We start from the raw sequence: 25,861 nt of genomic DNA, 5'->3' as shown, positions 1-25,861 counted from the left end.
GCTGTGGCTTGTTTAGACTGCACTTCTGCAGGTGGCGCTCTTTTGTCTCTTTATACATAGTAGCTAACAGTGTTCATGCTAACTATCCACTCTGTTTTTTTTATAATCATCTGCTGGGAATGAAACGGGCTTCACTTCCCATGCTCAGGCAACTGTTTCCCAGGAAATATCCACTTATGTCAAGCGTTTTGGAAGAGAAAGACGATGTAAGACATCTTATGATCAAAGTGTAGATGACTTTTTATTCTATCAATCAGACAAGAAAATGCACATTTATAATAATGCCACAGACACTCTGAGATTCAAGCATTGAGGCTAAAATGAAAGTGCACAAATCCACGTGTCAAGCAGCAGAGGAAAAAAAAAGGCTGTTTGTGAGACACACTGTGGCCTCCGGTGATTGACAGGCTTATCTCTATGCCAGACCGTTCTTGGGAATCACAGGAGTGGAAACTTGTTTTTGGCTAAGGGCTAACTGAAGGTGAAGCAGCCTCTTTTGAATGTCAAGTGCAGACATATAGCGGCTGCTGTGTTGTGTCTGCGTGGTCGTGAAGAAGCTTAATTCCCCCTCAGTGCATACAGTGCAGTCACTGCACAGGAAATAAATCGAGAGTCTTAAAATAGCATTTTGATGAAAGAAAATGCGGAAGCCATCAAGGACACATTGGTCACAGAATATATGGCAACTGTTTGAATGCAGTCTCTCAGTGTAGCTAATTAGAAGGGAGTGTTTTATTAAAGGAAAAATACACCCTCAAACACTATAAAACCATTAAGTAATAAAAGCTGCAATTTTCCGGAGGCAATTTTGTTGTTTATGGTGCAGCTTGTTGCATACTCACTGATTGTGAATCTTTAATGAAGCCGAAAGATGTCAACCCACTTTATTGACTTGACCTGGCTGACTTTATGACTTGGTGCTGACCTATCTTAACCCACTGCTGACATGCAAGAGTGTCTCGGTGATTAAAGGATGTGCTGACCTGGGGAACAATCTTAAAATGTAGGACATCACTGATTACATTGACATCACATAGATACACTCCGAAAACTAAACCGTTAATACCCATCAAATAAGTTCTTCAATTCACAGAACATCAAAAATTAATCTAGCAGTGAAAACCATCTTGATTTAGGGCACAAACCCCTGACTGTCAATCATTTCCTACTTAAACCGTGACACACTCGAATCCTCTTGGCGAGACGAGACACTGGCTGATTTATAATTTATCCACAGTAAGCTTTGTGAATGAGTAACTTGACGTGACGCAGTGGACGATTAATTGGTTTTTTGTGCGGTTTCTTATCTATTGACTGTGTGATCCTGAACGCTATCACTAACATTAATAGTTAGTGGTTCATGTGAGATTCACTGTGGCTTTAATTGCTCTAATTGGATACACGGCGACCTGATTTACTGTGAGGAAAATGAAAGTAGGTCATATTTGTGATATGGGTTTGTGATTCAACATGCTGACATTTGTCCACTCGACTATCCATGCATGCATTTTCCCCCTTGTTTATTTCTTTTCTCCTCTTTTGTGCACTCTGACTTCCTCTTGTTTGGCCTCTTGTAACTCATTTCCGCTCTTCTTTTACTCTTACTCGTCTTACTTTATCTTTCCCCTCATTCTATCTGCACCCCCCATGACTTATTCTCACTCGGGGCATCAGGAGCATAAGGGTGCTGGGTTGTTTTAATAGTGGGACATGAGGAAGCCAGGAGCATTTTGGTAAAGGTCCAGCATGTATCTGGTTGCACTGTGCAGATTTAATTCCATGGCATGGGCAACCATAAAAAGTGCAATCTGCTTTTGATTGGTGTAGCAAATTTGAAGAATAATATTTGTCTGCTTATTATATGCAAACATGTCTTTCTTGGTGGTAAAGTAAAGGCAGGGAATGATTACTAGATCCTCTGCACACAATTAAAGACTCATTTCCCTGTCAAAAAACTTGATTTAAAATCATTCTATTGAATCAAAAGAAGCATTTATTCATGCTGAATCAGTGACACAGACACACATCGGAACCATTGTGGATGTGATTTTTTTTATTTTTTTATATTTACTGTGGATGCGTACAGTAATTTATTGCAAATGGTGTATTTACTGGTTGTTATTCATGCTACAATTTCTGTCAAATGAGCCTTTGTTCACTCACTTAGTTTGAGGCCTCTGAGTTTGTCTCTTAACTCAAACCTGGGTCTTTATACTTCCAGTGCTGATGGGGGACATTATGTCTCTGGCCCTTGTGGCCCTGCTGGCCCTGTTGGCCCTGGCACAGATAAACCTACTAAGTCCTGTAAACACTCCTTTTCCTGGGAGGATATGAGCCTCCGATACATTTATTTTTTCAGGCATCTGAGAAAACACAAGAGTCTGTCTCTGACATTCCGTCAGACGACAGGCATGTTCAGCTTTTCCCTCTGTCACCTGTGAACCAGTTTTATATAACGCAGAGGCACGTCTGTTAACAATGCACTTTATGTAACATGCTACGTGACCTGGACCGATGACCCTATGTGATCCAGCATTATCACATAGTGATGTTCAATCCATTTTGTCAAACCTTATTTTGTGGTAGATTACACTCCCGAGAACATTTGGCCTTGTTTTGCTGCGTTTCACAAGGCCTTCCATGTGTTTCATGGCCTGATAGGATGATGAAGAGAGATTCGGTTCACACGGGCGCAAAAAACTCAAGACAAAATACCATATGTCAGCTGACGACCAGGTAAAATATTTATTTAAATAATTATCTTTGGATTGATTGCATGGCCTAGCTCCATACAACAGCTTCTATCAATCGTCTGAGTAATTTGGAGAACATAGGGCTTGAATGTCAGTCAGGACCACCACCTCACCGATGCATAATGCATCGGGCCAGCATATGTTTCCTCAATGTATGCAGGCTAGGTTTGAGGGAATTTTTCTGGGTGCGTTTGCTCCAAAGCTGCTCAAAGCGCCAGGCTTCACTCAGTTGACTTAATGTCTTTGTGTACGTTTGTGTGTGTTTGATGTAAAAGGTGTGTGAACTTGCACATTTGTAAGTGAAGTGGACCCTTAGTCAGCGTGGATGGCACAGCGTGGATGGCCCAGAGTAGCAGCAGATACAGCAGCATTCGTGTGTAACTGGGACACCATTTGCATTACATAACTGCAGTGTTGCTGGGTTGATTCTGTGCCTCTATTTATTTTTATCATTTGATGCCCGCCTGCAGATGAGACTCTTCGTCATGCAGGGATGCGCACGGTGAGCCCGATGGCCGTGGACGGTCTGTGAGCTGTTGCTAGCTGCTGCCAGCCAGCTTTAACTAGGTCACGGCAGAGCCTCTGTCAGGGGTCTATCCTATACTGTAGAGGCTATCACATGGGTTTAATTTAGCTTTTCTAAACGACGGAGAAACAGAAATCATCAGGATTGAGGAGAAAGTATCATCTGTGGTGCATAAGAGTCAAAATGTTTTTCTTCTGCGACCTGAAAATACATTTAGAGGTAAACAGCATATTCTAGTGTGTGCTTTATTCTGCTGGAATACAGAGAAAAGAACATTATTGAAGCTCTGCCCATTTTCACACCTATATGCACCTGGCCTGACTGTCAGATTGTTTCTTTATTTTATTTATTTTTTAAAGAAAGTTTGGCGCAACACAGACATCCTCAATCCAGCATGAGATGAAAGGCCCTTCTAAACTGGCTAAACAGCACATCTCAAGTAGTGTGTAATCACCTCAGGAAAGTTCAACATTCAGGCTTGGTGATTGCTGGTTGGAATGGATTTAATAGGTGTCCTGTCACATACTGCCACAAATGCACCTCTCATTATCCTTGTCTTCTCAGCTTTGTCTCGGTAGCGAATGTCCAATTTTTCATCTAACAAAGGAGCCACATGTGATTCTATCCAAGACTTGGTGTCGAATGCATTTCCTCCAACCGTGAATACTCATCAACACAAGGATGCCTAAATTGGTGAGTCCTTGTTTTCTCTACCACACCCTTATCCATGCCAACATGTATGATGAGCGCAGCGCTGCAATCATGCTCAGAGATAATTGATAACAAAAGGCCAAATTGAAAACACTCTGCAGGGGAGGGTTAATAATCAAGTGCTCCACATTACTGATTAAACACTTGCTGCATAGTTGTGAGTTGTATTGAATAAACAGCATGTGGTAGTGCTTTCCTGTTTATCTCCAAAGTATTTGGGTTTAGCTAAATCCCCCTGGCTTTTGTCAAGCCTCCTCCTCGTATAAAGTCTTTTACGTGCTGATTTGCTGCCATGCTGTTATATCAGGCTGCAACTTGTTTCTCTGGCACATTTGCCACTGGCGGAAAGTAAGACAATAAAATTGTCCCAGAAACGAGCTCCACAACAGACAAATTAGTTTGGTTTATGCTAAATTTAAGTGCAAATGAATTTGACGGTAAGCCAGCATGGAGTCCGCTAGGCAAGGTTGGATTTCCCCCTCCTTCTCCCCCCACAGCCCATTACAGCTTGTTGTTAGAATGCAGAATGGAGACATACAACTTAGCAGGGGTGCAGGCCCTGTAGCTGGATGGGGAAAAATGCTCAGCCTAATCTGATTGGCTCCCACATCGTCAGGCAGACAAATGGCGGGGTTTGATATTATTACTGAGCAGCTCAAACTAATTGAGTGTAATTATACAGTAGAAATCCACCGACAATGCCGTCCTCAGCGTGGGCCCTGTTCTCACGCCATGTATATTACAGAATGCCAAGCTCAGGGGACGAGAGATCGCTCTGTGCTCACTCAGTGTGTCAGCTTGATTCTTGAGTAACTGGTGTAAAGCGTGGTTCTGAAGCCAAGGCTGATTGGACAATTTGGGTGGGAGCCGGTTACGTAAAAAGATTTAGACTCTTCTTGGAGCAGCCAGCTTCTTTCTCTCAGAGCACTCAGTCTCTCACACTTCATCTTGAATGTTTAAATCAAGTTTCTCAGCAGGGGTGTACCAGCCTCGGGCCGGGCCTCTGACAGCTTCCTCAGTGTGCAGGTGACATACCACACATACCTGGGCTCGCCGCGTGGGTAGCCACGGGGCCTCAGGGTGTGGGAACTCAGAAAACTATGGGACACTCGCTGACTCCGAGAGGCAGAAGCGGTGGCGTTTTTTTTTCCTTTTCTGGTCTCATGGGAACTGTCTCCTCTCTCATAAACCTGACAAGGAGCGGTTACAGCGTTGGCTTTTCCCTAGACTCCAGTCTGAAACGCAGCGGCTTTCCCCATATCCAACCACACGCTGTGGATAAGACTGAATGGCCTCCATGCACTTGTAAAATTGTTTTAATAATTGTTGAGGCTGTTTTGATATGAGCCACTCGTCTGTTTTTCCAACCCCCAAGTAATGAGATTTGGCAGTCTTCTGTCAATACCTAGCCTGTGTTTTTATTAGGGCAATTATATAATCTTTTTTTTTTATGGTTCTTGGCATCACGCGTAGTGAAGTTAAATGCCTCTTTCATTTTTGTGATCACAACACTTTGGTGAAAAAGAGGTGAAGAAGTAGAGTCATTTGCACATGTCAGAAAATGAGTTTACTGCAGGGGTTTGAGTGGAGTTTTGAGATTTTTCAGGTGAGTAAAGCAAAGGATCACCACAATTTGCTTTGGGTGATTTTTGAAGCCAAGCATTCCAGCTGACCTGCTCATTCTCAGCTTAGCATGTGAACCATCTTCCCTGCCTGCCAATGACCTACTGATGTGTGCGAATGTGCTCTCTGGCCCATGTCATAAGTTGCGTGAACGTTCCATGCCTCAGTAATGATATTGCATAAATTGCCTGCTGACATGGGTTGATGTACACTGCTATCTTTAGTGATGAAGGGTTTATGGCTTGTGGCTCAATCAAAGACCCTTTAATAGTCAGTCGGAAACTAAAAGAGGAAGCTTTTGGGTCCGTTCCAAACTGATTGAGGAGGCTTTTACTTTGAAGTGAGAAGGGCAGTGAGTTTTTGCTCTGTGTGTGTGTCCCCTCTCGCTCAGGGCTTTGTGTTGGCTCTTATAATTGGATGTCCATTTTACCCTGCCAATGAGACCCTCTTTTGTGCCCTTTTGAGTAAAGGGGCCAAAGTCTCTGTTTGTCCAATCATGATGGAGATCAAAGTTGGAACAGTTACTGCGTGCGGTCAGAGTCACATGCATTGTTCCCCAAACATTAGCGCTTAGCACCATTCGCCCTGTGGTTTGACTCAAAAGAGCGCAGCGCCATGAACACAGAAGCCTTTTAAGAGGCCTGAAGTCTGCAGGGACAATTGTTGTGTTATCTCCCGACAGCATCAAACACTTTAACCAGTGTGTCCTCAGATTTACTCTGGGCTCAAGTTTATCAAGATAGGAGAGTCACACAGTTCAGGGAGTACATTTGTTGTTGTTAAGCTCACTTAGGAGAGTGAAGGTTTATCTTTCCCTGGTAATAAGGCTTTGATTATGTCAGCTTTATACTGACCACATCAAAGTTTCTTCAGGTCAAGTCTCCTTAAAAAGTGCACAAAGCGAGAAGCATACTGGGTAACGTGCATCAATGACGAGTTAGTGTTTCCCTGTACATCATTAGTCCAATTAACCAATAACTACATCTTTATTCGAGTCATCCTCGATCGTCCAGTTTCAAATGTGCACCAGCACATTTGAACTGAAAACAAGTGTATGAGAGCTTGTCGTGTCACTGTGACCATTAGCAGCCAGCAACATAAAATGTAGTTAATGTCGCCTTTGTATTTATAATGTGGTAAAACAAAATAAATATGGAAAACCTAGAAAAGTGTATTTTTGCCATTAATTGACAAAGGTAAGCTGTGTAAAAACAACACCTCTCTCACTAGAGGTGTGAAACAGTGTTATTTTGTGGGTTCACTGTGTTTAAATAGAGGCCTGTCTCAACAGAGAAACTTGAAACATGATCCAAACACAGGAGTCAGTGGAGCTTATCCCAGGGTGTTAACCCCGTCCACCTGGCGTGGAAGCTCCATCCCAAGGGATGTTTGATTATCATATGCAGATGAGGCACCATCTTTGGTTCCAACGTTGGCATTGCAGGTTTGGATTTGAGCAAGGCAAAACTGGCAGAGGGCAGCTAACAGGATTGGACATGCGGATTAGGACCTCAGTGTATACGGGGAGAGGCAGATAGAGGAGGCTGAGGAGGGGCTGCATCTGCCAGCAGCACAGGGAAGCCCACCTCCTCACCTTGCAGCTGGGGCGGGACAGGCTCCCTGTATGGCAGACTGGGTGTGGGTGTGAGAGGCAGAAGGTGGTGCGGTGGTGTGGTAAGCGCGTCCTGTCTATTCTTCTGCACAGTGGCCGCCCTGTGACCACATCCTCCTCATCAGGCGCAGAGCCAAACTCTCAGCTGGGATCTTTCATGCTTTCAGACCAGAGATAAACATGTGGGGAAACCAAGTTTATTGTAGATGTCTGTCTATACATTTATTTATTTTTATTTTTTTGAGGGTTTTTGAAAGTGGCGACACATGTTATGAATGTCGGACTTTAGGGCTTTGTCCACAGAGAATTATCTCCTGATTTTTCAGTTCTCCTCAACAAAATGTTTCAGCCTCTTCCCAGGACTCTGTGTTGGTTGGTGGTCTGGGAAGTGCCACGTTGAGAACCCCTGCTTTCCCAGTCCAGGGAAATATTTACATGTTTCCGCATTAGCTCCGATCCCCTAAGTAAATACATCCAGAAACCACTTTAAAACTAACATTTGATATATGGCTATAAGTGCTCCAGGCCTCATTTTTGTTTTGATATGGGCTGATTGAGTTTGTCTGCTAATATGTGCGTGAATATGCGGACATATGGTAGATGTGTACGAGTATTTCTGCATGCAATTTAACTTGTCTGTATGTGAGTCTTAAGATGGGGTATTACCACACATGTGCATGCCTGCGGTCACTGTGACTCATTATAGGGGCAAAATAGATCCCTTCCGGGGTAATTGGCTCACCCTGCAGAGACTGGTGGGACCTGTATGGTGAGTTCCTACCAGGTGTTCGCATAGAGGAGTGGTGCTTCCCCGCACCTGGTGACCTCTTTGTTTTTATATGGCTAGTGGTTAAAAAGGTTGGGGGGGATTGGAATTTGTTTTTGTTTTTTTGCACATTTTTACATACACTGACGCAGCTGCTTTGGAATTTCAGCATCATGTAATTTGCAAATAGTTTCTAACTTGACAAATTACATAAATTATTTAGTCATATCTACCTCGGTGTAGTCTCACGGCCATTCCAAACCGCAATAATTACCCTTGATTTGTTATATTTATATTATTTTGCCATTAATCTCATTGAGGCTTTGACAAATGGACCATCTCATATGCTAAGGATGCATTACCAAAATTGTCAGTCATTCCAACCCGGATTCAATTTTCTGGCCATCCCAGACCAAAATCATTATATGGGTATTAGTGTCATGGTACGTTCACCCTGACAAATGAAGTATCCATAAATATCCAAAAGATGCATTATTAAAATCCCAGTCTTTCTTATATAGACATGGTTATTCATTTAAGTGAATAATGTCTTCCATTATGTCTTCTGGATGGAATGGTTCACTGCCGTTATATAATAGTTTACACTGGTTTGATGCACAGATGACTGGTGGCATTAGCTTTAATCCATCCATCCATCTTCAAACCAGTAGTGAAAGGACAATTTGCTTGCACAATAGTAATAGTAATTTTCTTTTTAAAAAAAGGACTCATGACTAGTCGGAACCTGCTTTGATGGGAAAACAATTAGTCACTTACAGGAATGCTTTAAAGATGGGGTGTGGATTTTTCATCTGCATTACCTCAGCTCGCTTCTCACAAACCTGAGCGGTGTGAAGCAACTGTGTCTCATGTCATAAATTCCTCAGCGCGGCTTGCCCAGGCGCCTGCTGACTGATGAGTTAGTAATCTCTGTTTGAGCAGGAGCACCACCTCTCACTCGACACCCATCAATCACAACGATAGCCACAGGTCATGGGCTCAACTCTGTTCGAGAGAAAACGCAGCTTATGTAGGTCAGCGGGAGCGGAATATTCATATCTGCAAGATGTAGATGCATTATTTGGGGATGTTATCAAACTGTAATTTGGGAAATGGCACTGTAAGACTGCATCTCCACTGAGGCAGCTCCATATATAGTTTATAAGCATTTGACTGCAGTTAAAGAGGCTCAAACGGCTGTGTGTCGTCAAGGGAGACACCGGTCTCTACTTGCTCGTTCATTGTAAGTTTCTGGCTAAACCACCAGCTTAAAGTAGAATAAAGTGTTTGACTTAGACAAGAACTGCTCTTTCACTTTTATCCTCCATTGACCCACGTGTCTTCCCAGGGAAAAGGGTAATGACCAGTATGAAGTAGTTGGATCAGGACCCTCTCTCTTTTCCTGCCAGATTAGCGAGTCATTCAGCATATTTGATGTCAAACTGAGGCGCTGCGCTCACAGTGAGACGGGGGAAATACTCCTGAGGCAAAGTTCAAGGAGCCCTTTCATTGGCTGTTTGATAATGCTGTCACTCTGCCACTCAGCTCACGCACACATTTCCTTACTTTTGTGCTGCCAAGTTCGTCTTTACATTGCCTTAGATATCCCCCGAGTGGCAGCTGCGGTAGTATTGGTGAAGCGGCCAGTGTTCAGAAGCCACATCATGACTGAGTGTGAGATTTGGACAGAAGCTGGAGTCGCAGGAGGAGGAGAAACACCCGACCTGGAGTCAGAATTAAACTCCTCTCTTGACATGTGTTAATGTTTTATGTCTTTACACGCTTGCACAAATGCCAGCCAGTCGCTGCTTCACACACAAACAGATGAAAATACACACTTGCACGCTCTCCTGGGCAGCCAACCACAGTTGGTCTTGCCCAGGTGATTTAATCCGACCCGACCTGCTGGTTAAATATTGACGAGCCGATGTGGCCTTGCTGAGGAGAGACGAGAATTCAGACGAGGCTTTTTCGCTGCCAAGGCTGCTTGACTGCCTGCTGCATCATCATTCAGAGAGACACACACACACACACACACACAGCTGAATGCAAACACACACATGTGGCAAGCAGCAGCTGAGACTCAGCAAGGCAGTTAGGGCAGAAGTGGGGAACGAAGAAGAGGAAGAGCAGACGAGACAAGCGGACGCAGGATGAGCCAGTTCGCGGACCACGGCATCGTGTCGGTGTGCGGGAGACCCCAAAACATTTCCCTGCTGGAGCTGCTGGCGGTGAGTCTGGGTCCATACATTTCCCCTCCGGTCCCTCCATCCCTTCCAGCCTTCCATCCGTCTAGGAGGTATCTGGGGCAGGAGGCAGGCTGTCTGGAGCTGGAAGTAGGTCTGACTGGGTGATAATCAGGCTAACATCCTGCCCTCCAGTCCGCCCAAATCCACAACCACCTACAACGCTAGTGCCCCGGACGGAAGACAGGAATTGCCCGGGGAGGGAGGGTTGGCGAAAGGGGGAAGTTAAAATTCATCAGGAAGCAAGTGAAGTACAAGTTTGTATTTGATTTATTGTTGAAGTCAAAGACAAGCATTTGCTGGTTCCACCTTCTAAAACTGTGAGGATTTGCTGCCTTTCTTCTCTGTAAATTGTTTTGGTTTTTGACTGTTGGTTGGACCACTGGTGCATCGCACAGACTAAATGATTAAACAATTAATCAAAAAACAGATCTTACGATACATTTATAGTAAAAAGTAATCATTATTTAGATCCCTGGCTTTGCTTTTTGGACTGACACGGTGTGTGTCCACACTTGTTAAGTGTAAAGGAATGCAGGACTTCTTGACTGTGTGCGGTGCAGTGTGTAGTGATCTCCCCATGTTCTATATGTAGGTCACTAGCTGACAAGCTGCGACTAATGACATGCGAGAATCAAGCTTGTTTCACGTTTTGCGATACATCTCCAGAAGGTCTGAATCAGGGGACCAGCGTGCCATCTGCACATATGGTTGAGATGGATTGTGACATTTGACAGTTCATCACGAGTTTGCCTAATGAGGTGTGTGTGTGTGTGTGTGTGTGTGTGTGTGTGTGTGTGTGTGTGTGTGTGTGTGTGTGTGTGTGTGTGTGTGTGTGTGTGTGTGTGTGTGTGTGTGTGTGTGTGTGTGTGTGTGTGTGTGTGTGTGTGTGTGTGTGTGTACTGGGGGGAAGAAAACCAGCATTTGAATGTGAAGCAACAGTCAGATCTAAAAATATCACCTGTGTTTGAGGATGGTTTGGAGTGCTTTGATGTCTTTGGTTTTGTGTTTATTTTTTTTGTAGTGGAAAAAGCAGAAGTGATGTGGTATCCCTCGTCTTTTTGGATTGCCCAGAAAAAAAGTGATTTATGTTCTTCTGGAAACACAGACAAGATAAAAAAAAAAAAAGAGACAATGGATTATTTCAGGAGATCTGTCTTTTCTCTTCTCTATCTTTCATTTTCCTTCACTCTCCAAATGTCTCTGTCCTTCTTTTGCTCTTCCCTTAACTTTTTCTGACTTATCTAGAGGTGTTTAGTGGAAATCCATGGGTTCTTAGCCTCTGCCACCGCATGGACGCAATTATGCAGACAAATGTCCCCGCCGAGCTCTGTGGCTCCATATATCCTTTATCTAATTACATTAACAGGAGCTGGATAGTGACTAATGGCTCGTGGAGGAGAGAGGAGTGGGGGGGGGAAACGACACAACGAGGAGCTGGAGAGGCCCGGGATGCATGATTGCATTTTTCCATCTTATTTCTCCTCATGCCCAGATCGCTCCCTGTGCTCCGTTTAGAAATCCCCCACAACCCCAAACCTACACACACGCGCTGTTCTGATTTTCCAGCCTGAAAGACTTCTATGAAGCAAAAATACTTCAAGAGTGATTTCTTTTTTTCTTTTCTGTCTCTTTCATTTTGGCTGTAATGCATTGTGGCATGAATGTTGGCATTATGGCTGATGTTCTGCACTGTCCGTCGTATTTCTGGGTTGCATGTCCGTACTGATGCTGCACTCAAAGCCTGCAACTAAAGAAAGCTTTGTCTGGACCACAAGAGACTCTCTCCCGTTAACATTGCTTTTATTGTAAATTGAATGAAAGCGTTACGTGCACCGAGGCCACAACAGAGGTCTGTTTGGTGTGCAAACCACCTTTAAAGTCCAAGGAGTGCTTTTTCTTTATCATCCTCAGCCGGTGGAGCCTGTGCTGCCAAAATGAAAGCCTTATCAACCTGCCTGTGGCACTAGCAACAATAAAAAAAATTTAAAAAAATGGCCACAAAGCAAATCTCTTTAGAGGAGCAAACGGGTGTTCTACATGCTCTAACCCATTAGCTAATAAGAACATAATCCAAAGCAAACCATATGATTTTTGATTAAGTTCCCTCTGGGCAGCCATTGTTTTCATTTTAATATCAACTTGCAGGAACTTGCTTGAGATTCTTTGTCACTTTTTGTCAAAGTAATGCTATCTCATTGGGGTCAACGGAGTTGCAAGCAGGCACTGTTTTGAAAATTTTAAATCAGCAGGGCATGAGCTGTATCCCAATCCCATAATACATGCTAATCCTGAGCAGGTTTTGAGTATGTGTTCATACTGAAAAACTGACAAAATTTAGTTAGATTCACATTATTTCAAGCCTGTCTGCCAGCAATTAGGTATAGTAGTTTTTGGTTTCTGCAATTATTCCTCCTGTGGCGATCCCTTCTTGACTGAATCAACTGGGTATCTGACTAACTGACAAGCCCAGATGTTTTAAATTTGATGCAAAAATGACTGTCGTGCGTCATTACACCTGGCGGTGATGACGCAAAATGATGTGACACACTCTTGTTGGCTGTCTTGTGCTGCTGTGCCACATTGCAATGCACAAAAAGAAAGATGAGCTACTCGCAGCTGCAAAACATTAAAACTAATTACGGGTGGTGGCAAGACGGCTGGACGGAAGATCTTGGGAAAACAAAATCGTCAAATCTTTGGAAAGACATTTTGCTTTCTCTCTGAAGTTTAATTGTCAGTGGCATCCAAAGTCACAGTTTGATTGTGTGTCTGCGCATACAGCATCATTTCTCGTTTGTACAAAACAATCTCATGCGAATGCCTCCTTGAACATACTGTCTCAGCAGTAATGCAAACTAATATGCAACAATCACTGATATGGTACTTTTTAAAACTGCATTATGAAAGGGATAGTTTGTGTTAGTTTTTAATCAGTGCAACATCAGCAACTAATATTGTTTCCACGGTCTCTTATGTGTCTACGACGCTTTTTTCAGTGGTCAGTGAACAAAGCAGGTGTCGGTAGTTTCCTGTTTTTTCCTGAGAGGTTTGCACCAGGCTTACAGCAGCTCAGCAGTCTGCTGGCTCACATTACTTTATGCTAATATCCCCCAGCTGCAACCTGCACCACCCTTCTGCTTCCCTTTCTCTGTCTCACTCACACACACACACACACACACACACACACACACACACACACACACACACACACACACACACACACACACACACACACACACACACACACACTGCACAAGCCCCCGGGACAGTCATGGGAGGGTCGTGAAAAGGAAGCAGAGATGATTAATTAACTCTGCCCTCATTTTGATACCGCCTTATTGGCTTTCAACAGCCAAAATACAGCTTCAGAGCTTTGCATGGATTATCTTTTCACCACCACCGCCACAACAGCTACCACCCAAAACAGACACACAAACACACTTCCGAAATATTGAGGTCATGTTGTTACTCATGCTATGGTGAATGTGCAACATTGGTTTCTGGGCAGGTTGCGTTGCTCAGCGGAGAGTGAGGTGTCGGCTTTGAATGTTGGTTTTCCACTAATGAGAAAGAAGCAGCTCTTACAGGAAACTGGCCACAGATACTGCTGACAGTTATTGACCCAGGAATGGTTGTGAATATGATTTGTTAAGGTTAATTTGGATTTAATGATGTGCAGGTGAATGATGGGGTTTCACGTATTGCTCAATATTCATCACTTTTAAACTATGAATAAATCACTCAAGTTTGTACGACGGGTTGATAATGATCAGAGCAGGTTGGGTGGCGTCGGTCTGTAAAATCTGCTTGAAGATGCTGCCAACTCACTACAGTGTCAAAACTACAAAAAAATTACGATTTATTAAAATCTTTTGTAGGTGTGCTCAGAAGTTGAGTTTAAACTGTAAACATATTGTACTGTAAAGGTACAATATGTTATTTTCACCCCCTAGGGGTCTCCTGATCAAAACAACAAGACAGAGCGACAATGTCAGTCACTTTTTCCAGGTTAGATACCTTCAGTGTTCATCTTTCAGAGTTTTATACCGGGAGTCGAATTATCCACAGAGGTCTCCTCCTCTCCAAAACAAACTGACTAGGTGATTAAAACCGGCAAAACGCTGAATAAATCAGTTTCACGTTAAAAATAAGTGTTTCTCCGATGCGGTTTGGCTCGTCGGCAGAGAGGTGCCACAGTTTGCTCAGCTTGAATGTCTAGTAACTTAAGATCCAGACGTCCGGGGACTAAAATCCGTCATCCGGTTAAAATATTTAATTAAACACGAACAAGTTGTTAAAATTGAATTGTAAAAATGTGGCTTATAACTGGATACAAATTCAATTTATGATGCCGTTTGTGGCCGCCAACCACATCACTGACTCATGCCAAAGGGGGTATGACGCCATTGAGAGGTGACTGTGACAAAATGAGACTCTGTCCTCATGTGGACTCCCATAGATGCTTGTTCAAGTGTAAGCAAATATATATGCAAATATATATGCTTAACATTCCGTGTGTGTGTGTGTGTGTGTGTGTGTGTGTGTGTGTGTGTGTGTGTGTGTGTGTCTGCGTGTGTCTTTTCATGTAAAAGTGAACACCAACTGGATGTGGCCCGGCCCTGACCGATGTTTTCTGGTCCCCTGTGCTTTTCTATTGATAGCCTCGAAGTACAGACAGCTCTGCATCTTTAAAGGGCCTGTCAGCTCCCTGCAGCAGAGCTAGACACAATACAATAGTGCTCCTGTATATGGTCTATACACTGGGGAAAAGCCTGCCGCACAGCTGTCTTTTATTATTATTATTTTTTTTTTTTTTTTTTTTAAACTCTGTTTGCTATCCTTTCTGCTTTTCTCTCTTTCTCTCTCTCAGTCGTCATCTCCCTCCCAAACAAAAGATCACCTGCCTGACTGTGTGATGTGTCACAGGGTGGGAGCCCTGAGGGAAGGCCTGCAGCCTCATGTGGAAGATTTTTAATACTGATGGGCTCCTATTATCTCCCAGACTGCACTGAAGGCAATTTTACCCACTTGATGCGAGTTGTGGTAGAAAGTGTTTGAACTTGTGCGTCACACTTTTTGTTGGAAGTTATTTTGGTGGGTAGGGTAGAGATTATGTGCGCAGCCTGTATCCTTTCTGGGCTGTGTTGCTCGTTGTGAGAAAATGGTTTTAATTCTGTCTGACATGTTTTAAAGAAAACTGCCGGTGGTTATTTTGGTAGTATGAGCCGTTCCCTGCAATGTTTCTCCACAATATCCTGCGCTGGAACTCACTCGAATGCAAACACAGCAACGCGAGTCGGACCCAACAAAAGCTGAGAGATCTGCCTTGCCTCAAAGTGCTGCAGTGTGTTGCATGATAATAAGGTGTTGTCTGCAGGCAACCTGATTTCGTCTGACGTGGCTAATGCGCTCTGTCAGAAGCGTTTGCGGCTGATGCTAGCCATGTCTCCACTCTGCGAGAGGGAGTTGAGTCCAGTCCAGCTCACCAAATTCACCTGCCGGCTACACTTCACCACAACCTCGCAGTCAAGAGGCAGTGACCTTCATGCCACTCCCACTATTTGAGGAGTCGGGCGCAGTCATGACCGGACTGTAGACTGTGTTGATCTTTTCCCAGCCTGCTAACACAGTACAGGGCATAGTTTCCTAATCACGCTGCAGATTAGAAATCAAGCCAGCAATTTGCAGTTCCACATGGTATTCAATTGTGTTATCTCAGGGCTTTAAAGCGCTCATCATAACACTGTCAACACATCATCTTAAATGCCAAGTATCAATATGAGGTGCAGAGCCATTACTGTGATTGGAAGGAAATTCATGCAGAAGCTGTTTGATGGTGCACAATCCTAAAGAGTCAGTGGCTGGAAGATTGGCCATTTCTGCAGATCCTATTATACGCTGCAAAAAGTCCTTTTGGTTTCATCCTTTCGTGAGAAATTTTGCAACAATTTATCAATATTATTTATCAATATATTTATTTACAATATCTGCTTTTAAGATTCAAAACTCCATAGTTTAAATAACTTAATGTAATTTCTTTTGCCGTGCAATTCCAGCCTTAAATATCACCAACTGCTTCTTAAGATGAAGTAATTTGGATGCTAGGCTCTTTGTTGTTCCTACAAAAAGATCCATGAGAGGAATCAATATCATCTGCATGTAGTAACATTTGTCTGAGTTATCCGGCTAGCTGGAGCCATTCACATTATTGAGTCTCAGTCACTTTCTAAAGAGATAATATGATCTGCATGCCTTTCATGAGTCCATAACTCAACTTTATGGTGATGTGCTTGTGGCGCTCAATGATTTCCCCGGGACCCTCTCTCCGCGTCCAGACATCAGAGGAGTGATTGGGGTTTTATGAGGCGTACTGAGCCTCAGGTGAGCAGGATTGAATGAGGGATGCTTTGCACAGGACTGTTTGACCCTCAGGGCTGATTGTCTGCAGTGTCAGTGGTCAACTATTGCCTTTGTGTGTGGTCACGGTGGTCGCTGAGGGGCAATTGTGGAAACACGTGGCAGCCAACGGGCTATCGAGCCACGGCCATACATCCATCCATCTGGCACAGCAGCTGGAGGAGCTGGAGATTTCCACACAGGAAAATCACGCAGAGCAAACAAGATTTCTACGATTATTTCATCAAATTCATTTCTTTGGGATTATCATCATTTTGCAGGAAATGGGTCAGAAGTGCTAACAGCTCAACAAAGCGATCTATATTTACTCTTTATTAAATATTGCAGTACAACCCTGCCCCTCCAATTTATTCACATACAAACAAGCTTTAATTAAGAGGCATTTCCTGGTTGGATTTTCTGTCTTCCCTGCCCTTCCTCTGTCTCATTTCTGCCTCAGCATTGAGGAGGGGGGGTTATGAGACTCAAGTCGAACCAGCTGAATTAGTGCATTATTAAGCCTTTCTCCCCTGACCCACTTCCCCTACTGCTCGCATGGCTCAACTCCAGCATGGGGTCTGTGTACACTGGGAACATGGAAAGCATTTGAATGGACTCAGGATACGTTTCACTGTAAATGGACCTCTTATGTGCAGCAAGTACTCAGAGGGGATGCTGGAATGAGGCGATGGTGAAAGCTCTTCATTTTCTCATCGGGCTTCCATTCAGACGGACTTAGTCCCTTTCAGGCCTCATTGCACTAACAGTGTGATCAGGTATCCACTTCTGACGTGCAACAAAACAATACAGATAATAGCAATTTGTTCCCTCATAAGACCATGTTGAAAGAAACATTTGATTTGAGTTCCATTTTTGACTCCCATGATTGTGTCTTCAGTTTCAGTGCCGATTTTAGCTAGAGCTGCAACTGACTATTTTCACAAAAAGCAAAGTTACTGGGACAATTAATCAAATTTTTATCGTGATTTCATCTCCCAACGATCACAAAAACAATGTTATCAGGAAAATCCTTATTTTGCACATTACAGTATGTTTTGCAGGTTAGCTCTTATTTTGTCTTGTGTTCTGAATAAAAATAAAGTTCAAATGGGGAAATTTCGGTTTCACGGTTTAAAAAAAAAAAAAAAAAAATGCAACCTCTTTCCAAAAGTCTGAGTAATCATGTTAAATTGACCAAAAACATTGTGATTTTTATTTTTTTCATAATCGAGCAGCCCTAATGTTTACCAAAACTGTTTTTTCAACATATCTGTTATCCATTCAAGAAATGTAACAGTCAGGTTTTTTAGCCTACCATGGAGTGGATTTCTAAATAATACGACCAACGTGGTGAGCCCAACTTCTGACCCCAAAGGGGAACAATGCAGAACGCTCTGGCGTGTCCCGTTCAATGCCATGGTATTATACAGGCCGTGTATAATACCAGGGCTCATGCTGAAGGTAATGCTTTCAGTGGTAGGGGGCATCTAATAGGTGATCTATTGTAACCCCTCAGAATCAGCCTATTGGAGGGCCCCGGGTTGAGAAATGGCCTCCAGAGAGTTCAGAGAATGCGAGAGTGTTCGCTTAAAGGGGGGCTGCCCCAGATAAAGAGGGTTAGCTGAGTAAACAAATAATGATAGAACAGTGTTGTTATTGTAAGAGCAAATAGCTGGCCTAAGCAAAGGAAATTTGTGTCCTTGCACTGCGACATTTTCCCACAGTAGCGGGATTATCACATTCTGATCCTAAAATATCTCAGAATGCTGAAACATCTCAGGATATGAAAGTCACAAAGAAACCTTTCAATACAAATATTTGTATCGAGGCTCCTGTTCAGACGGTTGGTTATGATAACGATGGAAATGTAATTTGTTTATCAGATAGACCTTTGACACTCTTGTTTCATTTTTTTTTTTTTTTTTTTTTTTTTTTTTTTGGGGGGGGGCTTCAAAGTTCTTAACACAGAGAAATCCAATACGTTGCAATCCCGTGACAACAGAGTATTCAAGTCCACTGATGTCACCCCGTCTGAGAGGCTTAAACAGAAACAGAGAATTCTTCCCCAGCTCCCATCTGGAAGAAATCAAACAAATATGGCTGCTAAAAATAAGACTCCACTTGAGATGATAACAAGGATTTAGTGCCATTAACTGTGTAAATACAGTGTGTGGTTGGCCCCAGATTCATTTTAAAATTTCTTCCCACCATGGATGAGCTCTGACTGTTAAAAAAAAAAAAAAAAAAAAAAAAAAAACTGAAATAGGCTGCAATAATGCTTTTCAAAAGTCGATGATGGCAGATTTTAAATATTTTATGCTGCTGAATTATTGGACTCTCCGTCCTCTCTCAGATCACTTGACGGAGTGCGGCGAGCTGCTGCACTGAGAGCTCTTTGTTCACATTAACCCATGAAATAGATGCAGCCAAAGTAGGGTGTAGATGATCTCTTCAAGCCACAATTGCTGCCCCGACATCGGAACTGAAATATAAGAACAAAAAAAACCTTCCTGTGAGCTTTGTGGTCGGTCTGCTATACGGGAGCCTGTTTTACATGCAAATGGTGGCAGCATCACGTTTCACAAAATGATCCTCGCTCGCAAAGTGTGGATAAACTTGAAAACCCTGCAGGGCGGTTGCATGCTAGGCTGGAAGTATTTGTTTTTGACAAGTTAAACGTGTCAACATTAACACAAAAGATAATTATGTTCAGCTTAAATGATAGATTTGGTTATGCTGAAACTTTAAAGCTGCACTAGTCAAGATTTTTTTTTTTTTTTTTTTTTTATTTATCAAACCAATGGGTGTCTATGTGTAATGTGAGAGGGGGATGTAGAGGACAAACTTACAGAAGTATCACACTACAGGATATCTACATTTCTATGGCTGAAAATATCTCTTTGTAATTTGGTTAGACTGACTCTTTTTAAAATGAAATTCAGTGCCAGTGATCCTCAAATGATTCAATGAACATGCATAAAAGAAGGCATTGCCTAACATGTATTATTTAACAATGCAAGTTCACTAAGGACACTCTTATTTACAGCAATGCCTCAGGGATGGGGGTTACCTAGATTTACACCACCTTTGCCGGGACTACTGCAGTGTTGTGTGTAATGTAGGCTACTGGTTAACTCCGCTGTGTCGGTCAGAGGCATATCGGTTTAGAAAAGTGTGTGCATTACTTATTCACTCCCCACGCACATTTCTAGCCCTCAGAATCAAACTGGCAACCTTTTGGCCACAAACCTGTTTTGTTAACCCCGAGGCTACTGCCACCCCCACAGTCTGTCTGAGAAGATGCGCCGAGCAAAAACTCCGAGATCACCCTCTGTGCATTGCCACAGGAATAATTCATGACCACGGGAATAATCATTGCAATGAGTCCTGCTGTACAGGTCAAAAGTCACCACAACCCGTCTCTTTTCACCTTTCTCATTATTATTCTTCTACCTCCCCCATTTTCAAAAAATAAATCACCTCACTGTATCTTGATCCGCTCTCCGTCACTGTCAGGTCAGATAGGAAATGTGGATCTGATAAGCATGAGTGGCACAGGTGGGTTTGGGGATGACAGGACCGCAAACAAACGGTGTCTTATTGTCACATTTCCATTTTCCCGGTTATGGTTCCACACATGCCTGCAGGCACGATCTCCGCTCCCCATCCCGAAGCAGGAAGACGGAGAGAAACGAAAAAAATCAGACGCTGACATTTAATGCTTTCTCGAGCAGGAATGCAACGCTTTGCCTCCACGCTTGCCTCGACATCTGCCCGGCACCTGGGTCGGCAGACTCTGCTCACAGACGGGCCCCGTCAATAAATCAGCCTCTGGATTAAACAGAGGAGAAGCTGTGATAAAACTGAGGCCTGGCGCTAATACACATGAAATGTCAGGAAATCTGACAGTCTCTTGGGCAAGAAATATCTGTCGAAAAAACAAGCTTGGAGGTAATGAGATTTTGCTGAATTGTTTGTTGGATTATCCTCTCCTTTCCTCTCTACTTTAGAGTAGGTAATGCTTTGTTGTTGTTTTTTTTGTTTTTAAACTTGATGCCATCATTTAGGGTCACACTTGATCAGCCCTCTGTTGGTTCTCGCGCATGAAGCAGCTTCACTGTGGCTCAGTTAGGTGCGGCGCCTGTCAGTCAAGGCCTGCATAAACAGAAGCCCAACTTCCCCCTGTGAACCAAGCAACATCTGTTTAGTATCAGCCCTCCGCTCTGATCTGCCTCTCCCCCTGTCACTTTCCAAACTCACGTTCCCCCATGCTCTTTGTTTCCTTTGGTTCGGGGACTCACTGACGTTTGGATTCAATCATTGACGTCACAGTCAAGTGGATCAGATATTGTCAATTAATAATAGCTGTTGTCATTGGATTATACAGTTCCATATGAACTCAGTCCTACTTTTGGGCTACGGTTGCTCAGTTAGAGGGGGATGGGTTCTGCAGGGTTTGTTAGACATTGTGTCATTGGTGCAGGATAGGAACACTGACGTTTGGGAGTGTGGAAGGAGTCACAGAAAATGACCTGGTAGTCATTTCGATGCTGCAATTTCATCATGAAAGTGGATATATTGAGTTGGTGAATGTAAATTCAGAAAGTCATTGGCCTGTGTTTGTTGATGCCCTACTTTGTTTTTTTTATTTCGTTGTGCGTCTTACTAGTCTGTCAAGACTGCTGAGGATTTATCGTCTTTCCAATTTTTGATGTCGTCCCCTCGCTTTGTTGCTCTCGTCTCTCTAACCTCTCTGATCCTTTCTCTCTTTCTTACAGCAGCCTCTTTATTTCCCCCCGTGCTCCTGTGGGTTGCCAGGTCCTAGTTTCCTTTTCATTTCTGTCACCACCACTCTCCCTCCCTTTCCAAGTACACCTGGCTGAATATTGGCCCCCAGATAATAATAAAACCCAGCAACCCCCAGGCTTGTAAAAATCTGGGCAGGGGCATACAGTTCTACCCCATGTACGCTCCCTGTTTCCTTGATTCCCATCCTGTCTGGAAACATTGGTACCAGCGTGGACACAATGTGTATTTGTTTTTATTCCAAAAAGCAGCATTCCTCGACCACTCCTCCCTGATGTGTGTTTTTGCAGATTTAAAACTGAGGCTGAGAGCGAAATAATAGGGGAAGAGATAGTAGAGGCAAAGGAAACGGTCCATTTTGTGTTTTGTGTGCATGAGAAATATGAGAAATATTAAGACAAAGTTGAATTCATCGAATGCATGCAATTTGTCACAAACCTCCTGCTTCTGTGTATATTTTGGAAAATGTCATCCAGACCAATTCATAAGCAAGATAACAAGTGTTAAGACAAAAGTCAGAGACAAAATGAAGCAGGTATGAAGAACTGCATGGCAACTTCTCCATACGCTCTTCTGTTCATTGTGCAATCTGTTGGAGCTTTATTTTGAAATATAAAATGCCCACCACATTTGCCTGCTTGGGATAAAACTGACTTGTCTTGATTTAAAGACTCCAAACTGCACATGCATGCACTGGTGTAGGGCTGTTATCCTTCGTCCTCCCTCCACACGGGTAGCTCTGTGGAAGTGATCGAATAGCGATGTCAGGTCCGATGTAATTAATTTCTCAGCTACTTTTTCAACTCTCCCCTGTGAGATTTGCCCAGTGAACAGCTTTGCCACTGTTCCCAACAGGCATGAATGACCCACTCTGTCAAACCCAAAGAGCAGAGGAGGAGCCCAAACAGACGCAGGGTTATTTGAGCATTAGACGTATCTTAATGTTTGGAAAGATAATCTGCGGGGATTTGGATTCCTGACAGTGTCGAGGTGTTGATGTTTGGGCTGGGCTTGGCCGTAGGTGCTGCTGGAGGAAGAACATCAGATAACCCAAATTGCTGAAACTCACCCTAGATGATGAACAGGCTCCCTTTTGTATCTCAAGTAATCCATATTCCCCGACACTCCTCCATTTGGGGCAGGTAGGCAGATGAAGAATATCCTGCTCACTGGAGGCATTTGTTACACGAATGTCCTCGACTCAATAAGGCTACTGTGTGAGCCTCCACAGCTTCAAAGTCATCGAGGGTTTGGGTACATTTGGGCTGAATGGTGCTCAGCTCAGTTTCAGCATCAATAATTCATGTACAGTTCATTAACTGTAAGGTCGTCAGAGCTTGATTTGATTATTTGTTAGTCTTCATAATTGGTAGATTAATTGAGAGATGATAGATGATGCAGAGATAATGATTCTGCAAAACCCGGGGTTATGTTGAATGCCAAGTTTTGGATGAATTCTTTTCACAATATCTACAGAAAGATTGTGGTTATGGCAAATAAACTATGGTGAGATATGGTTTGGGTTAGGCTGCTAAAACAGATTTTTAAGTTATTATCCTGAAGATTTTTATGGAATTAGATGCCAGTTTTTATACTATTGCCAGCATTTTTGTGTAGTCACCTCTATATAGTAGCTTAATTGTTTATGGCAGAATCTGCCATTCCAGTGCTGGATTTAACTTCACAAGAAATCCAGTGTTGCTGTTCGAGATCGACGTCATTGTTTACTTGACTCTCTTTAGACTGTGTCAGATCTGTATTAAGATACCGCTAGCAGTTACAGGAAAGACAATGTATTTATCACTGTGATTAGTAAATGCATATGCAAAACAAAGACAGGGTCGGCAGATCTGTTTCATTCAGTGGATCAGTGGTGTTGCCATATCAACCAGGACTGAAATCTTAAGGATTTTAAGTGTGGGTATAATTAGTGTTAGGTAACTCTTGGGAAACGATTGTGGTTCAGTTTGGCAACCTTTTTAATAATCAACAATTTACGTAATGAATCCATTAAATCATTGTGATGGATGAAACAATCGTCTCCTTTACACAACAGCAGCGTGATTTAAAAAAACAGCCAGGATCACCTCCATCCCTGACATCCCATACTTGACAGATCAAGCTGACGGCCCACAGATCTCAGTATCTTTTTCACCAATTGAAAAACCACACGTATTAACCTGAGTAGCTGCCCTCTCCCCTGATGATAAAAAGCAGGGCTATCGGCTGAGTTATCAGGCTCTGAGGATATGAGAGCTCGATGACTGGGCTGATACTATGACACCAGGTCTTTGAGATGTGAGTAACGACCTCGGAGTGAAGGATCATCAGCGCAGAGCCTCAGAACATGCTGATAAGACTAATGAATTTAACCAAGGCTGGCTGATATGCAGAGACCTGCTACACGCAGAGGCAGGTTTCTAGAAATCTGCACACAGAGGCCATTAGTCATACTGATTAGTTCATTACCTTGCAACGATAGGATCACAGTCTTGGGAAATTATATTAGAATACGTTTTCATTAATGCTGATTAAATTTGCTTGGTTTACATCTTTGCAAACAATGTACACAAACTATTATAGTATTGGATGGCACGAGTATTTGGCTGCAAGTCCAGTTGTATCTTTGGAAGGAGGCCAAGACTAACAGCCGTATCAGAGGTTATATATCTTCAACACCTTGAAAAGTCACTGTCATAATTCATTCTCAAGTTTGCCATAGACAGACATACACCCAGAAAGAAATCCTTACTTTCTATTAGCATAACTTTTGACTTGCAATAGTACATGTGGGAGCTCCACTGTGCACACTAGTCAAACCTGCAGCTCAGGGATTGCAGTTGGTATACAGTCCCAGAGGTCATGCTGGCATGTCATCAGAATGTGCAGAATTTGTGGCAAGCGGAGATCAGTTGAGGGATAGAGGTTGTGACCCTTTCTTTGGCAGGGTCTTATCCCCAGAGGTCACTGCAGGGGCTGCACTCCTCTATAAGGTGTCTTATCTGTAACGCCAGCCTCAGCCTCTGATCTGTAGACGCATCAAGGTGGTGAGAACTCATCGTAGCTAGGACTTCAAGAAACGCACCCTGACCTCGGCAGCAACTAGGTCAGAGTTTTATCAGCTTAAGGTTTATTTGTTTTTTTCCTGTCAGCTCCAAAGAAGCCTATATAAGAACCAGACGCTTGTCTAGGACGTGATTCTATCCCTCTTAATCTTCAAGAACGTGTGAAAGAGCAAAGCGTGCTAGCGAGCCTCATGGTTGAATAATGAATCTGATGTTTTATTACTGAAAAATCTGGACCAGTCAATCGGTCTGTCTGTGTGGATTTTAGCACAAGTGTGTTTTTTCTTTTTCCCCCTCCCTGCTCCTCAGTGCCAAAGCATTGGGGGATGGCGCTCATATTATAAAATTTCATAAAGGCACACGAGCAGTTGGAGGGGTCTGGATGTGGGACTCAAGCCGTGCGCACGAAGCGAGGAGGCTCTTCCCTCGGCAGCTACCGAGCTCTTCCTTATCTGTCGCTCTCACACACATGAGTAAACACGGCCGGATGAACATCAGTGAGAAGCTGCAGTCATAGAGCAGCAACATCAGCAAACACATTACCTGCCAGGTTAACCCAAGCTTAGCACCTGCTCACATCATAACCGCAAAACTCTATATTGTGTATACACCTAAAAATGGCACATACAATTTCAGAGGCAAAAAAAGTGTATTTACAGAGCTGATAGAGCGTAGGACAAATAAAGAATATATGCTTGTATAACCATTTTAGACATTTATGCACCCTGAAAAATTACAATTATTGAAATGAAATCCACCAAACATCAATTTAATATAAAAATGACATGTAGTAGTCGATCAAAAGCCCACTGAAGTTAACTTTTATTCACCACAAAGTCTCCTGAAGGTTTATTGTGTCAGTTTGTCTCTTTGTGATTTAGTATATTTTGGAGGTGATTACGCATTCCTTATGCGCTTACAGCTCTTAGAACGTTTTAACCACTGTAAGGAGTTGTTGGGCTGTACTGCAGTTGCAAGAGAGCACTGGACCTGAGAAAAATGCCTCCGATAAAGTCACACGTCAGTAAATTCCGTGTTCTTTTTTGTTTTTTTTTCCAGTCTACACATGAGCACCTGGGCCTCGTGGGAACAGTGCAGCTTTCACTCACGCCGTAAAACCGTCAGAAATAATGCCTGGCTGGAGATATAACACGCGGCATTGCATACATGAGTCATGCTTTAAATCTCCGCTTTAAATACCCTCCTATTTCACATGACAACAAGCACGCCGCATTCTCTGCATTCCTTCATGTGTGCTGCGGATTATTTCAATGCCCTGTCATTAGGAGAGGTCCACGCGATGACAACACAGACTTAGGCAGCTTTACCTCACGTTTGATGTGGCCTGTAAATA

General features: G+C 43.2%; 1 protein-coding gene across 4 annotated transcripts in view; it reads left to right on the top strand.

Annotated features, from left to right (window-relative positions):
• The window catches only part of LOC114550827 (nck-associated protein 5-like), a 130,097-nt gene that overhangs the window by 9,232 nt on the left and 95,004 nt on the right, over nucleotides 1-25,861 (top strand). The window contains exon 1 of one of the 4 annotated variants that reach the window (XM_028571727.1): nucleotides 3,853-3,972. The exons of the other annotated variants lie outside the window; for them this stretch is intronic. Coding sequence (XP_028427528.1) covers nucleotides 3,961-3,972 — 12 coding nt within the window. The 5' untranslated portion in view covers nucleotides 3,853-3,960. Of the gene's footprint in view, nucleotides 1-3,852; nucleotides 3,973-25,861 lie in introns of those variants that run through there. 4 annotated transcript variants of the gene reach the window in all.

This window comes from Perca flavescens, chromosome 24 (genome assembly GCF_004354835.1).
Source record: "Perca flavescens isolate YP-PL-M2 chromosome 24, PFLA_1.0, whole genome shotgun sequence".
In the NCBI taxonomy this organism is placed as follows: domain Eukaryota; kingdom Metazoa; phylum Chordata; class Actinopteri; order Perciformes; family Percidae; genus Perca; species Perca flavescens.
Note: the sequence above shows the minus strand (reverse complement) of the source record. Positions and strands in the feature narration are given on the sequence as shown.